The following is a 16,150-nucleotide window of genomic DNA, read 5'->3' on the forward strand; positions in this document are numbered from 1 at the left end:
AGCCGGGGTGGGGAGGGGGGGAGTGAAAGAAAGTGAAAGTAAAGGAATATCAGGCACCTAACACTGTGATACGTGGCTGATTTTGACTGGGCATGTTCAAGTCTACGGCAAGGCCATGAAACAAGACTAGCAAAGGATTTCATTTCAACAGATTTCCACAAGGTAAAATCTAGCCCATTTATCCATTTTCTTCCCTAACTTTGTGAGCTTGCCCCCTCACTCCTGGCCCAGCAAAGTTCAGAAACTTTAATTTCCATTAAGGTAAAGTGCCTCTTTTCCTCTTTAGGAGCGTGGCAGGTGGTGCCAAACTGACGGGCCCACTTACCATGACATTGGGCTGCAATTCTTTACTGTCATTTAATGCAAACTGTAAAGCTCCCACTCTGTCCTGGTGAGGCCTCGGAAGGGCTCTAAGACCTAGTTTATGATGTCATTTGAAGTATTCCCTCCTTTAGCAATGACAATAAAAGTTAACTATTAAACTCATGTTTTCACCTTCCCACCATGGGTTCCCTGCAACACAAAACCAGCAAATTAAATCATTGAGATGCTAGGATGCCTAAAGAAATAAAGGCAAATCCCTTATAAATGGCCCTAACTGTAGAACATCTGGCCTGCCCAGCTGCATTTTCTCTACATCACTTGAGGATGTAACAAAGATAACTGGCCCCTACTCTTTCCAAATAACAAAAGCTCAGTTATTCTGAGGGCAGCTAAAATGAGTGGGACAGGGTGGACACAGCAGCCCTGCCCCAGAGCCCACAATGACTCATTTACAGAACCTCCTCCTCCATCCCTGCTGCTTCCTTTTCTGTAAAGGAGTGGAATTAGGAAATATAAACTGGGATTGAAAATAGATTGCTTAATCTCTTCTTGACCTCGCATCATCAAGGTCATGGCTTGGTGTTGGGGGCCTTTGGATTTGCTCATTCATTCTTTGGTCCACTCCATGTATTCCGTGTCTAATCTCTGCCATGTCCTGGGGGTACAGAAGTGAAAAGAACAGGCATTGTCACTGCCCCTGAATACCTATATTCTGGTGGGTAGGAGAGTCGATACAGAAGTAAACAACCAGCTACATAAACCATTTCAAGTGGTCATAAAGAGAATAATAGTGTGCTGCGAAATGGTCAGAGAAGGCCCACCTGAGGAGGTGACATTTATCCAAGACCTGGAGTATGAGAAAGAGCGCATAAAGTTTGGGGAGAGGGAAAGAACATTTCAGGTAGTGGGGAACAGCACGTGCACATGCCTGAGGCAGAGAAGAGCCTGGCGTCGTGAGGATTGACTAACGGACACACATAAGGGGAGAGTGGCAGTGGGGGCAGTTGCAGAGGTAGGTGGCAGCCAGATCTTGAATCCCCATCTGTCTCTGGGAACGGATCCATTTGCTGCTCCTGGTCATGGAGCTACTGATAAAGTGTAACGCAAACAGATGAGGTTTTCAACTCCAGCAAGTATTCTCCTTAAGTACTACTGCCTTAGGGATGGATGGTAGCCAATGGGGGATAGAGCCATGGATAGCCCACGGTTCAAGTAGATTTTTCTGTGATGATGGCAACTTTGTTTTTTTGTTAATCTGAGCTATTCAAAATAGTAGACACTAACCACATGGGGCTACTGAGCACTTGCAATGTAGCTAGTGCAATGAAGGAACTGAATTTTTAATTGTATTTTGTTTTAATTTTTTTAATGTTTATTTATTTTTGAGAGAGAGAGAGAGAGAGAGAGCAAGAGCGAGCAGGGGAGGGGCTGAGAGAGAGGGAGACACAGAATCTGAAGTAGGCTCTAAGCTCTGAGCTGTCAGCACAGAGCCTGATGCGGAGGTTCAAACCCACAAACCATGAGATCATGCTCTGAGACAAAGAGCTTAACCAACTGAACCACCCAGGGGCCCCTTGTTTTAATTAACTTAAATTTAAATAGCCATCTACGTCTAGTGGCTACTGTATAGGCAGTTCCAGAATCCAGACATACTTAAAGGAGCTTATTTCTCAGGAAGGTACTACCAAAAGGCTTAGGTTAGATCAAACCCTGAACATCTGTGATGGTTCATAGAATCCTAGTGGAGAAAAGGATCAAGTGGTTTAGTCCAAGATCTGAAGGAAGGGTATGGCCAGGTAGACTGGAAAGTAGCCTGAAGTTTCACAAGTCTGTACTAGAACCTTACAACTTCTGATCTTTAATGGCCCTCAACATGGAGCATGCGTGACCGGAGGCAGTGGGTGGTTTATAGATCCTTGCTGCTCAAAGTGTGGTCCACAGACCAACAGCATTATCATCGTTTAGAAATTTGTTATAAATGCAGAATTGCTGGCTCAGCTCCCAACCTACTGAACCAGAATCTGCATTTTAACAAGATCTCCTATGATTCAAATGCACGTTCAAGTGTGAGAGGCGACTGTTGTTTTTGGAAAGGCTCTGGAGTTGGGCACATCTGGGTTCAAATCCCAACTCTGCCACTCTCCTGAGCAAGTCTTAGGCCTCAGTTTTCTCACCTGAAAGAAAGAGGTAATACCTCCCATCTCAAGAGGTTATTGTGAAGATTCAGTGAGTCGGTGTATAAAAAGAAAATAGCATGAGGTCTGGTTTATGTTGGATGGTTTATCATTCATTCTTTCATTTATTCAACAAGTCATTACCAACTGCCTGTTATGTTTCAAGCACCCTTCCTGTCCTGAGTTGAAAACCCCCTCCAAGAAAACAACAACAACAAAAACTCAGGAATGAAAAACTTTTTGTTGGGGATGGGAAGGAAAGAAAATCTTCTTCTCCTGCAGTTTTAAGACTAGAACACAGACAACACTTACCTTTATAGGATTCTCAGATCTTTGGGGATCTTTATCGTATTCTTAGAGATCAGGGGGCTTTCTCCACTATTCTCAGACTTTGAAATAAGAGTGGGCATACAGGTCATGGAGAAAAAGAGAAAGGGGAATTAGGCAACTAGGGAAGGTTATTGTTTTGCCAATAAGTAAAAAGCATTTGCATTGTCTTAAAAATTAAGCAAAACTCTGAACTGCACACATTTCCTTTTATTAGTTTCCTTAAAAAAGCAGCAGCAGCAGCAGCAGCAATTCTCACTGGAGGTCCCACTGATAGGAAAGGGAATGCAAGGGGTGTTCTTTTCTGGTCCCCAGGCAAAAAGGGTTTCTCACCCAAGCCAGTAGGTGTTAATCTGCTTAAGCCTGCCTGAGTGGGTCTGTTAGATTGCTGGCACACGGCCATTTAGGGGTTTTGTTTCCCAGACCACGGGAGCCCATTTTTCCAAGAGTTCCACTAGCTTTTTGTTTGATAACGTCTATTTCTAGCAGCATTTACTCCTCCAACAACAAATTCAATGAAACAAAAATTTACTGAACACCTACTTTTTGGCAGACCCTCTGTTGGGGATACAGAGATGAATAAGGAACAGTTGCTGTGCTCCAGGAGCTCATACAAAAGTAACTTCTACTCCATTCTCTCAGGTGATGGCTATTATCACTCTGTCTTCCTACTGCTTGGGGAAAAAGAGAAAATCATTTGGCTTCCTGAGCTGCCTCCTTTAAATACCCACTGACCTTGCGGTGCTCTCCTGAGGTCCCAGGGGCTTGAAGGGTTAATTACTTGCTTGCTGTGGCTGGTTCATTGTTCTCCCATACTTCCCACCTCCCTCCAATTCCATCTCCAATTATCAAGCTTGTTTAATATATTTTAATAATGTTTTTCTTTTCATGGAGACAATACACATTCGTTATAGAAAAATACAGATAAGCAAAGTGAAGAAATGCTTTAAAGCCCTCCTCAACCCCACCACCTAGAGATAACCTGTTTTAATAGAAAGGGTACTTTAAAACATTATAACAGTAATATAACTTCATATGAAGTGCAAAATACAGAGGAGTGCAGTCATGCATAATCCAATCATCTGGGGCATGATCATTTTGGAATTTTTTCTTTCCAGTCTCCTTGCAGTTACCATAAATGATGCCTAACAGCCTGCTGAAGTCATTATCTTTTTGTATATGATGTACATGTGCAAACCAGGAAAAGGGGTACTTTTAGCCATACTGATGAATAAGAACACCTATGATTTTATGGAAAAACACACTTAGAAGTCTGCTGTAATTAGCTGAATTTCTGTTGCTATTCAAGCCTTTCATCCCTGGTGACAGAATCTGACCCAAGAAACTTGTCTTTTTTCCCTGGCATCTGAAATGGGACATATAGAAATGTTTGCTCTAAGAAAGTCTCTATAAGAATACCTGAATTCACTGTGAGGAGTGCATGAATACCGTTAAGAGCCTCCCACGCCCCAGACTCATCTCAGTTAACCCTGAAAACACTTCTGCAAGATACGTATTCTCATGCTTGCTTTGCAGTTGATGAGAGAAAGCCTCCTAAAGTATAAGAGGCTCAGCAGGACTCGGAGCCAGAGTGAAGAAGCAATATGGTAGAGAGAATAAAAGCATGGGGCAGACTGGAGTTCAGAGCCCCACCGGCCCCACCCACTGGGACCTCGTGCAAGTTAACATTTGAAATTTCTCTGAACTGGACTTGAGTGAGATGCCACTAGCCTGAAGTGTTGACATAAGGAAGGGTCCTGAGAATCAAGGTTGGAGCCCACTGTAAGGGTGTTGCTGAGGACACCGTTAAGCAGTTCACAGTTGCCTTTTATGGGGGCATCTGAAAGAAATTCTTGTTTGATCATAATTCTAAGGACAGTTTACTCCTGAGCAGTTTGTCTACTATCTTATGGCTCCTGACCTGTCAGGTTTCCCTTGTGGCATTGTTTCCTGGAAGGTCTCTGTGCCAAGTCTAAGCCCCGCCTCTAGGAAGAGTATGCATGTTTAGCCTCGTTCCTTGTTGCACTTTTTGCTCCAATTTTAATTTCTTCCTTGACTCCCCCGTTCACATTATCTTCTTGAATCTTCTGTATTCTTATGCACTCCCTTAAGTTCTTTCAGATTTAACCTTCAGTTTCCTCATGTGTGAAGTAGGCACGATCTTTATCTCAAGGTTATCAGTAAAGCACTAAGCACAGTGCCTGGGCTTTATTTTTTTATTTTTTTTATTTTTTTTTTCAACGTTTATTTATTTTTGGGACAGAGAGAGACAGAGCATGAACGGGGGAGGGGCAGAGAGAGAGGGAGACACAGAATCGGAAACAGGCTCCAGGCTCTGAGCCATCAGCCCAGAGCCCGACGCGGGGCTCGAACTCACAGACCGCGAGATCGTGACCTGGCTGAAGTCGGACGCTCAACCGACTGCGCCACCCAGGCGCCCCTGGGCTTTATTAAATGCTCAATAAGTAGTGTCCCTTTTTCATGTTCTTGGAATGAACCTTTGTCACTTCGTTAAAAAAAAAAAAAGGGCATTACTTGCATTCCAAAGGATTCTCCCAATTTAAGAAAGAGTTCAATACAGAGTTCTTTTAATAATAAACAGCTGTGTTCAAAGTAGGATTGCATTTTCACACACCTTTCAGAGCATCGCTCACTGAATTTCTGCCATGTAATTGGCATAGTGTGGCCCACCAACTCTTTCTTCCACCTGCTCCATGCCAGTGCAGCTACTCACGTGCCATCTGCAAAGTCCTTGGGATGGAAGGGACTGCAGTTTTTAACAAGAACCGCTCTTCTATCTTCCCCCAGGAATGCTGAGATAGAAAAGATCTGCTGCAGAAAACACAGAAACGGAGCACCATGTTTTACTTCACTTAAGAATGGTTTCCCTTAACCAATTCTTCAGTTTTCCTGCGTCTGCAACGGGGTGTTGAATGGTCTTCCCTCCACCTCCTAAAATAGGCTTAATTATTTCCACTATATCAACATTCTCAAATTTATCAGAAATCGATGAGTATATCACTTAGTGATTTCTTAAATTACCATCTTTATATTCTAACCATCTCATAAAAGTCTTAAGCACCTTGAGGGTTTTGCATTTTGTCAGTTTCTCTTCCCAATCCCCAGCATTTTCAAGGTATCCAGTTAAAAAGTAAATTAATGGAATTAGCAATATGTATGGAATAGGTCACCGCTCAGGTCACTGTCTAATAATCTTCAAAAAGACCTGGGTAGGCAGAGCCCAGTAATCTACTTAGGGCTGCTTAGAGTGGTTTGTTGGCTCCCCAGCACCTGTTTAGTTGAGCATTGAGAAGTTACTCGGCTGTGCCTCCCTGAGCTTTTGTCCTCTCTCCTTCCCTCCCTCTTTCTCTTTCTACCTTTCCTTTCCCTTTTCTTCCTTTTAAAGTTTTTATTGAAAAATTTTTGGTCACCAGGCTCTGCACTAGTAAGCACTGGGAATCCAATAGTGGACAAAGCAGACAAGGCACCTACCCTCATAGGGCTTCTAGTCTGGAGGAGGGAGGATGGCATTAAATCAATCACATTCATTAATGGGTGTAAGATTACAAATTGTGGTAGGCACCATGAAGGACTATAGTGCAGTAGGGGATCTGACTTAGTCTGGGATTAAGACACAGGGGGTACTAAGGGAAGAATGAGGTTTCAGACAGCAGTAACAGCATGTGCAAAGGCCCCGGGGTGCTGGGAATTGTGGTTCTCCAGAAAAAAATGAAAGAAAGATCTTGTGTCTGGATCAGAGAACAAAGACAGAGGTGGGGGATGCTTCTTGTGAGGTCAGCAAGGACTGAGACACACGCTTTGTAAAGATTTTGACATTCAGCTTAAAGAGCGTGGGAGGCCACTAAAGTGTTCTAAGAATGGGGCATGGAAGAACTGTGTTAGTGATTTATGCATCTTAATTTGTCTCTGCAGGAGCAATGCAGTCATACACGTGGTCTCTGACCTATACGGTGACAACGGCAGCAGGGTCCCCAGCTGAAAACTCCCAGCAGCTGCCCTGCATGAGGAGTACTCATGTGCCTTCTTCCTCCGTCACACACCGGATACCAGTTTATCCGCACAGAGAGGAGCACGGGTAGGTGACCTTCCTGGAATGCATGCCACCATACTTTTACATTTGGTTTTAAACAGCAGGGTTCACTTGCAGCTGTTTTCTCAAAGGGCAGGAAGAATGGTGCCCGTTGCAAAGATGGCAGTGCGCTCGGCACTGTAGGGTACTGCGGAGAACCGTCTCTTGCGGTCCCCACAAGGCCAGAGAGGTGGGCATTAGGGAGCCCATTTCACAGATGAGGAAACTGAGACTTGTTCAAGTTCTGTTGCATAGGGTCACACAGCTGGTAAATGCAGGGCCCAGGCTGAGCATCTGTCTGACTCGAGAGCCTGTGTTCTTCCTTCTTTTCTGCTTTAGAGCCTCAGCAGAGAACTCCCTTCCAGCAGTTCCCCCGGGGTGGGAAAGTTTCATGGCGGGGTCCAGGTCTCCTAGGACTGGATTAGAGGAGGACTTCCCCACCCGAGGGCTGAAGGTCCCTGGAGGGTAGCACTTATTAACAGGGTTCAGGAATCCCTGTGGGTTCCAACGGTGCTTTGTGCCACAAAGAAAGAAATCCTTTGTTTTGCTCATTTTCTCCCAAATCCATGTGGTGGTGTTGCTGTGAAGAATAAACTGCAAATCCATTTAAAAGTGTTACCTGGGGGCGCCTGGGTGGCTCAGTCGGTTGGGCGTCCGACTTCGGCTCAGGTCATGATCTTGCGGTCTGTGAGTTCGAGCCCCGCGTCGGGCTCTGGGCTGACAGCTCGGAGCCTGGAGCCTGTTTCGGATTCTGTGTCTTTCTCTCTCTCTCACCCTCCCCACTCATGCTCTGTCTCTCTCTGTCTCAAAAATAAATAAGCGTTAAAAAAAAAAAAATTAAAAGTGTTACCTGAATCATAGTAGCTTCTTGCCATCATGCATTGTCTTCATTAAAAGACACTAATCTCATAATGTCTAACGTGCAGCAATCTGAAAACCACTTATGACGTTAAAAAAAAGGGCCCTTCTCTGGGCTGATGGCTCAGAGCCTGGAGCCTGTTTCCGATTCTGTGTCTCCCTCTCTCTCTGCCCCTCCCCCGTTCATGCTCTGTCTCTCTCTGTCCCAAAAATAAATAAACGTTTAAAAAAAAAAAAAAAAAAGGGCCCTTATGCTGAAGAATGTAAGACTCTGCCATGTGGGTGCTGACCAGCAGACCACAGGAAGAGGCCCTCTCAGGTTTCCTCCACACAGTGGCCCAGCATCACGCAGCCAGGTGACAACCCCGAGGCTGGACACGGGCCTGGCTGTTGGCCTGGGTTCAGGTGCCCTTGACCAGTGAATAGGGCAGCTGTTATTTTCTCAGAGTTTACTTCTCTTAGAGTATCTTCCCACACATTTAGAATAGACTTTGAAAACTGTTTCAGGAAGCTTTCTGATTCTGGAGCAGTGGCAGAATAGACACCCACACGGTCTTATGTCAGCATTTTTGCTGTAAAGATGTTGAGAACAGTGATAAGAATATCCCATGTTTTACAGGAATTTCTATTGTATAGATTGTCTTCACATACGTGAACCCCCAGAATAACGAGGGGCAGCGTTTTTACAAATGTGAGGAACAAGGCTGTGGGTAGCCCATGTTCCTACAGCTGGCAAGTGATGGAGCCAGGCTCAGCACGGGAGTCTTTGAGAGCTGGCTGACCGTGCCACGGTGTTTCCCCGCTGGAGAGAGCTCCTCATAACACACGACATCCTTCCCCCTCACAGGCAAGCAAAGGCCTGAACAATACAAAACATAAATCCCAAAGTAATGTCTTCTTTCTTTCCTGTTTGACTTCGGGCTTTTCCACAGAGGAGGAGTAGAGGTTTCCATCACTAATTATGTTTTGCTCAGAGCTGGCTTTTCATTCCCTAAGCGCTCTCTGGGTGGTAAGGGAGGTGTGCTGGGAGGGAGAGAAGGAAAATCAACTTGGGAGTTTAAACTCGCCACAGCAGGGTTGGAGATGGTAAAAACCAAAAAGGAGGAGTAAAATGGAAAATGAGAAAGAAGAGCTAAAAGAGAAAGAAAAGATGAGGTTGATTTTTAAAGGTGTCAAAGTGACTTGCTGTCCCTTCTGTGGTGACTCACAATATTCAATGTGCTTTTACTGCGGTTTAGGTACACGGGGAGCTATAACTATGGGAGCTATGGCAACCAGCATCCTCCCCCAATGCAGAGCCAGTACCCGGCCCTCCCCCACGACACAGCCATCTCTGGACCGCTGCACTACTCCCCTTACCACAGGAGCTCTGCACAGGTGAGTGGGCGGCCTGCTTCTTTGTCCAGGCCTTGGTATGCTTGGTGGCCGGTCTAGTCAACTTAACATAGTTAATTAGTACCTTCTGGATACTGTGTGCAGCCTGGGTGTCACCAAGGAGAGGATGGTCTTCTCCTAAGGGGCACCCCCATCCTTCAGCAACTGCCCACAGTGGGTGCTCAGCCAGCAGTCATCTCCACTCTCTCTCACGCACGTGGGTGCGCACCAGCGGTCTTTGGTTCCACCCTCACTTTGGCCTCTCTAATCCCAGAATCCGGTCAGCCGCGATGTCTGCTGCCCTTTCTCAGGCAGCCCCCCTCACATGGGATCTTTTGTCTCCCATCCTCCCGGTGCTGGCCCTCATCGAGTCCTGTCAGGACTGTTACCTCAGTGTCATTGTAACTAGTCCCCGGGTCTCACGTCTGTTCCTTTCCAGTCTAGTCCACACGTACAACCTCACCAGAAGAATCCTCCTAAAATGGGCCGTTTATCAGATTGTTCTCAGGCCACACATTTCCTTTGGCTCTTCCCTTGTCTAACAAACCATATCAACTCCCTGCAGCCTGTGGTGAATGGAAATTGTGGTTGTACCTATAATGTCAGCGTTGGGTCCTCTACTTGTCTCGGGCACTTCCTGTTGCTCTGGCCTCAAAGGCAGCCGGTCACCAGTTCTATTCAATTCTACATCCTCAAGGTCTCTGAATGCCCCCACTGTCCTTGCCTTCGCTCAGGTCTCACCTAGACTGTGGCAAAATTCTTCCCATCGGTTTCTGTATCACTAAACTTGCACCATTTCTGGTCCATCCTCTATGCTGTAGCTGGAGGAGTCTTTCGGAAAAAAAACTTGACTGGCCATTAACACTCTCCTTCTTTTCATGTCATCGCATTCAGAGTCAAGTTCAATTCCTTGGCATGCCTCCTATGACTTGTAACCATCTGGCTTCTGCCTGCCTCTGTGGCCTACCAACCACCCCACCACCATTTGCTCCAGCCTTGCCAACCCATGTGCAATTCGCAGATATTGTTCTCTCAGGCTGGGACTTTCTTCTCCAACCTTCTGCTTGTTGTTCAGGACACCAACCCTTCCTTCTTCCAGGACCTTATGACATACCACTGCTCTAGACTCGTACAGCGCCTCTGTTGGTGACCCTCCTCACACCCCAGGCTCTGTGCTGAGCACTTTACACATCGTCATGGTAATCCTTGCAGAAAGGGAGTGAGTGTCACCTGCCTGAGGATTTGAACCCAGGCAGTGTGACCCCTGTGTGTCCAAGCTCTTGCACATGGCTCTCTGCCACGTCTCCTGTGTCGGCATTCACTAAGGGTGTCTTGAACAGATGAGGAGACAGGAAGTGAGGCAACACAAACAAAGGAGTGCAGAGGACATTCACTCCATCCCGCTGGTGGGGTGGGAGCCCGGGAGGTAAGCCGAGAGCTCTGCTTGAGGAGGGCACTCAGGATAAACCGGAAAGGTGCCCAATGGAGGCAGGGAGCTCTGCTGCAAAGCACTTGCAGACGTCTAGAATAGAGATAGCAGGACTTGAGAGAGGGTGGAGGCCACGATTGCATCAGCTGTCAGCACACGGATGGGCCTCTCAGGGAAGGCACTGAGGAGAGTGTATCCACAATACATGGCACTCGGGGCAAACAAGCGTCTGTTTTGATTTCCATCTGCAGTACCAAGGGGAGCCCCGGTATAATCCCCAAACAAGCCGAGAAGTTGATTCCACTAAACCATCACCTGGGGCATTCATTATAGGTCTCCAACTGCGTCACACAGAGAAGCCAGATCCTTAGGTACTGCTTCCCTCGGGAGCAGAGTCTGTGCTCCTCACTGTGATCTGCAAAATGACTCAGAGCTGCTGCCAGAGCCTGGGTCACGCCTAACAGTGTAAGCCGATCATGCATGCATTCATTCATACGTTCACTCATTCATTCATTTACTCTTGAATGATGCTTGGGTGCTGACTGCGTGGCAAGCACACTCTAGCCTCTGATAATAGTGGAGAAGGGGACAGAAGTAGGCCTGCTCTTGGAGAACTTATGTTCCAGTAGGAGACCGTCATCTAAGCAGCAGTGGCGAGATCAAGATGAAGTTCCAGGCCACAGGCATTGTGTTCCCTCTTTCTTCCCTCCCTTGTCCATCCTCATGAAATTTCTGGGGTGATATTTTTATTTTTATTTGTTTTAATGTTTATCTATTTTGAAAGGGAGAGTATGTGAGCAGGGGAGGGACAGAGAAAGGGGGGAAGAGAGAGAGCGAGAGCGAGAGCGAGAAAGAGAGAGAGAGAGAGAGAGAGAGAATGAATCCCAAGCAGGTTCTGTGCTGTCAGTGCAGAGCCCAATGTGGGGCTCGATCTCATGAATCATGAGATCATGACCTGAGCCAAAATCAAGAGTCAGACGTTTAACTGACTGAGCTACCCAGGTGTCCCTGAGGTGCTATTTTTAAAGACATTGCCACGAAAAGAAACCAGGGTCTCCTAAAGGCCCATGTGGTCCCTGGTGATCAAAGATAGGTCTTGCAGCCTCTGCTCTGGAAGCCACAACAGTCCCCGAATGGAGCACTATCATTTGATAGCAATTCTTAATCGAAGGGCCAAGGACTAATTGAAAGTCCATGGAGGAAGAGGTGACAGGGTCAGTCAGCCTTTTCAGCGCCCCTCCCCCCCCCCCCCCACACACACACAGTGGCCTTTCAACAAGGTCTTTTGACAACTGCTGACCCCACCATGCATTCACACTCTATGCTTAAAGGGTTGTGCCTTGGCCTCCATTTATACAGCAGGGTGAGAAGTTATTTACATCACCTCTCTACCCAGGTTGATGGGGGTGGGGGATAGTGCTCCTGGAGAAGGTAGGGTGTCTAAAGACAAAGAATCCTTTGCTTTGTTTTTCACTAACATTTATGCATCAAGCTCTGTTTTAGGCACTTTCAAATACACGGACTCAATTCTCATAGCAACCTCAGGAAGAAGGCATTTTCCTCTAGTTTTTAAAAAGGAGGAAACAGTCTCATAACGTAATTTGCCCCAGCCTATGTATCCAGTAAGTAGCAAAGCAGACTCCCATGCAAATTCTCCAGCTTTGAACCCCAAGCCCGGGGCAATGAACACTGCACCCAGTATGGTTTGGAGGGTAGGACGCAAATTCAAGAAGTTACTCTAACTGTTCTCAGTCAGTTTCAAGTTACCCAAAAGAAGAATCACATACCCTAGACTCACTTTCTTTCCTCTTGTGGTACCCTGGTTTAATGTTGAACAGAGAGGGGAAAAATCCACTGCAGGGCTAATTAGTTTCTTTAGCTTTCCAGAGCGGAGTTCAAGCTATTCCAGTCCTGAGTAGTGAATATCACACTTCATTGTGCCAGACTCACTGGGGAAAAAGATGAGTCTGAATTGAAGGAAGACCACAGTTATAGAATATTGGTTAAGGAATCCCAAGCAGTCATCAGCACAAGAGTAACTGAAACTAACTTCTGCGAATAAATACCTGTCTTAAAGACGGATACAACACATCTGTGAAGTGCAGTGATTCCATGCGCCCCAGCATTTATAAGCTCAAAATAATCTGAAGTCCTTTGGTTGTTGTAACAGAGTATGTGTGTGCTCTTATTTATACTATTTATTTGCACAACACATGCTTTCCTCCTGGGTAACAACAAAGGTAAACCGCCAGTCCTGCTTGAATTCTAGTAATTTCTGCATTAGTGAGTCCAGGTGAAGGAGGTGTAAGGCTTGAATTATTTCAGAAAAACACCCTTCTTGCAACTACGCTACACTTGCTCCCATCAAACTAAGTGAACAAGGAAGGGATGGTCTCAGCTGCCCCTTCCCAGGTGCCCCTTCTTATGCTCGACCAAAAAGAGAAAACAAGCCAGACCAAATACACGGCTACAAAATATTTCTGAGCCTCATTCAGCATGCGTTTGTGCAACTTCTACCCTGTCAGCAGCCGTGAATGTGAATTGGGTCCCTGAGCTCAAAAGCCATTTCATCAACGATGGCTAGAAACCCATGTACAGTAGACTAGAAAGCTTTTCTTTGTTCCTCATCTGTATGGCCAAGGCCCGACCTTGCCAGCCAGTCATGTAACTCTTCACCGAATCTCTGGTGGCCCAGCACAGCCCAGGGCCAGTTTGCTTAGGGTGTTCCACTTTGGGATAGCATCTTGAGCCAAAGGGGACAAAAATCAATCAACCGTAGTGGTATAAGATCTGTGACTACAGAGCCAAGCTTCCTGGGTTCAAATCCCCGCTTTGCCTCTAATTAGCTCTGTGCTTCAATTTCCTTATCGAAAAAATGGGGAGAATTATAGTACATATTTCTTAGGGTTGTGAGGGTTAAGTAAGTTGATAAAGGTTAGAACAGGGCCTGGCTCATAGTCAACACTATTTGTGTTTATTATTATTATTATTATTATCTTTCATAACACCACAGTTGTTATGTTTTGCATGGTATCTATGTCTCTTGCTATACTAGCTAGTAGGTACTCAGTTAAATACTTGTTAATGAAATGAATGAATGAATGGATCCTTGCTCTGGTACTAAGCTGCTGTGTGCCCTCAAGCAGATCATTTCCCCCTCTCTTGACTTCAGTTTCCTCATCTGTGAAATGAGAGGTAGGACGAGATGGTCGGCCGTGAAGGCTTTTCCTGTTATTAATGGACCATGATCCTATGAAGCAAAGAAGAAGAATATTAGTAATAGCTAACACATTTTGAAAACTTACTATATGTGGGAATTCTAAGAGTTTCATGTGCATTAACTCAGTCCAACCCCTAAAAGCTCAATGGATGTGAACTGTCCAGCGAATATTTGGGGGGAGCTATATCCTCCTACAGAAGAGGCTAAGAGGAAGCCTGCCTGGGGGCAGGCCCACTGGCAGAACTTTGGTGCGGTGTGAGAGCCGCCTTTCATAGGAAAACAGTTTGCGCTCCTGACTGGGCCACCTTTCACCCCTTGCTCAAGTAGCAGTCCGTTTGGTGAGGGTCAGGGATAAAGGGCTTATTCTTCCCCTCTCCAAGTGCAGGAGAGTCAGCTTTGGTGTGGGGAGTTGTTTCTCAAAATAGAACTTCCTCATGATTCTAGAGAGGCCCAGAGTCCATCACAGCTGAGATGGCCATCTGACAGAACCTTTGACTACTCATGCGCACGCGCACACACACAGACACACACACACACACACACACACACACACACATGTGCCCACAAGTACCCCCTCACACACCTCTTTGAAGGGTGGGAACTGGGGACTTATCTCCAGTTTAACATCAGTAGCAATAGCATGTGATTTAACCCAGAAAATGGTAACTTCCTGTTATGGGCCCTCAACAAAAAGCGCCTTTATTCTGCGCAGAGCTCCCTGGACCCCAGAGTTTGTGCCCAGCATGCTTAAGCACCCTGCATGAAACCGGATGTAAAGTGTGAAAGGTGAGGCTGGTGCCACAGGCCAGCCTCAGCCGCTCCCACCATGCTAAATAGAAGCTTCATTGGTGGCGTTAATCACTAGGCTGAGGCAGCGGGCACTTCAGCCTCTCGTCTTTCAATGGTCTCTTCACCACAGGGAAAACGAGTCACTGACTCATTTGCAATTAGCTGACCTAACGGGACAGATTTTTCCATGCTGGATTCTGTGGTAACAGGATTTTATTGTCCCATTAGGGATATTTTGAGCCAGTCTCATTTCCAGGCAATTACTCTTTTGAGTCTGTGACACAACCCCTGGGCACAGCTGCATCTAGGGTCCTCGATTAGGCACAAAAGCCACACTCTCTGGGGTTCTATGAGAAAGAGGCTCCAAGTCCCTACTGTGACATTTTTACCTACACTGGCCAAGGCAAGTGAGGCTCTGTCCATACCGGCGAGATGAGGCCTGGTCAGGGCCTGTAAGACCCTGTGCTGTGTAGGGGAGGAGGGAGCTTCAAGAAAGAGAAACAAAGACATTAAAGTATAATAGGGTGTCTTCCTCTCTTGTGTGATTCCGCCGTGGCAGGTTATGCCCAGTTTGCACCAGAGCGATGTGGGGGAAAATGCTACCCCAGCACTGGGTTTTATGCCAGCCCTCGTGCTAGCCTGCAGTGACTGTGGGCAGTGAGGATGCTTCACCTCACGAGTCCTGGTTTTCTCATGTAGATTCACAAGGTTGAATTATGTGATCGCTAAGCTTCTGTCTAGGGGTGACACCCTGGTGTTCAGTCACCAGAGAGTGACTGGCATGCCAGGCATCATTCCAGATATCGGGGAATATGGTAGTGAACATGACAAAGCCATGCCAGGAGCTTATGAATAGAAGCCAGTGGAAACGGACAGCTAATAAGCAGGATGGTGAGCTCCTGACCGGAGAGGCAGAGGGTGGAGCATTTAGCTTCTTGAGATAGGATGTCCAGAAAAGTCTCTGAGGAGGTGACATTTGAGCGGAGACCTGAAGAAGGATGAAAAGGCAGGCATGCAAGGAGCGTGGGGGTAGGGGTGGGAAACAAGTGTTCTAGGCAGAGGGAACAGGTAGGACAAATTCTCTGAGAGGGGAACCATCTTGGCCCGCCATAGGATGGGAGAGGAGGCCTCTGTGCCAGGGAGAGCACTATGAGGTGAGGGGACGTGTGCAGGGAGCTTACCTGAGAGTCTATCAGGAGGGGGAGCAATCTTTTGGAAAAACATTAGAGACTGTCTTATAGTAACATTTCTCAACGTTAGCTGTTTGATACCTGGGATCTTGTCTTCTTGGACAGGGCCAAATCCTACGATGGTCTCAGGCCTGAGGGTTCACCATGGCTGCCATACGAACAGCATTCTGTAGATTCCCATAATGGGCACATGGATGCACTTAAGCATCTTTGATCGGATTTGGGGATATGAAAGCCTTGGTATGCTGTCCACAGTCTCCTTGGCAACCACCCTGGGTACCTTCTCCCTTGAGTTCCCAGACACCACCTGCACGCTTCTCTGCCTCCTTCCTATCTGTTCTTTCCACTGTGAAGTGGCTGCCGTTTCTGTGTAAG

At 46.5% G+C, this 16,150-nt stretch overlaps 1 protein-coding gene across 4 annotated transcripts in view; it reads left to right on the top strand.

Annotated features, from left to right (window-relative positions):
• Positions 1 to 16,150, top strand: part of RFX4 (regulatory factor X4) — a 167,457-nt gene that overhangs the window by 148,312 nt on the left and 2,995 nt on the right. For all 4 annotated transcript variants that reach the window (XM_045465598.1, XM_045465597.1, XM_045465599.1 and 1 more), the window contains 2 exons: positions 6,759 to 6,921; positions 9,012 to 9,150. In XM_045465598.1, the coding sequence (XP_045321554.1) occupies positions 6,759 to 6,921; positions 9,012 to 9,150 (302 nt within the window). The remainder of the gene's footprint in view (positions 1 to 6,758; positions 6,922 to 9,011; positions 9,151 to 16,150) is intronic.

Source organism: Leopardus geoffroyi, chromosome B4 (assembly GCF_018350155.1).
Source record: "Leopardus geoffroyi isolate Oge1 chromosome B4, O.geoffroyi_Oge1_pat1.0, whole genome shotgun sequence".
NCBI lineage: Eukaryota > Metazoa > Chordata > Mammalia > Carnivora > Felidae > Leopardus > Leopardus geoffroyi.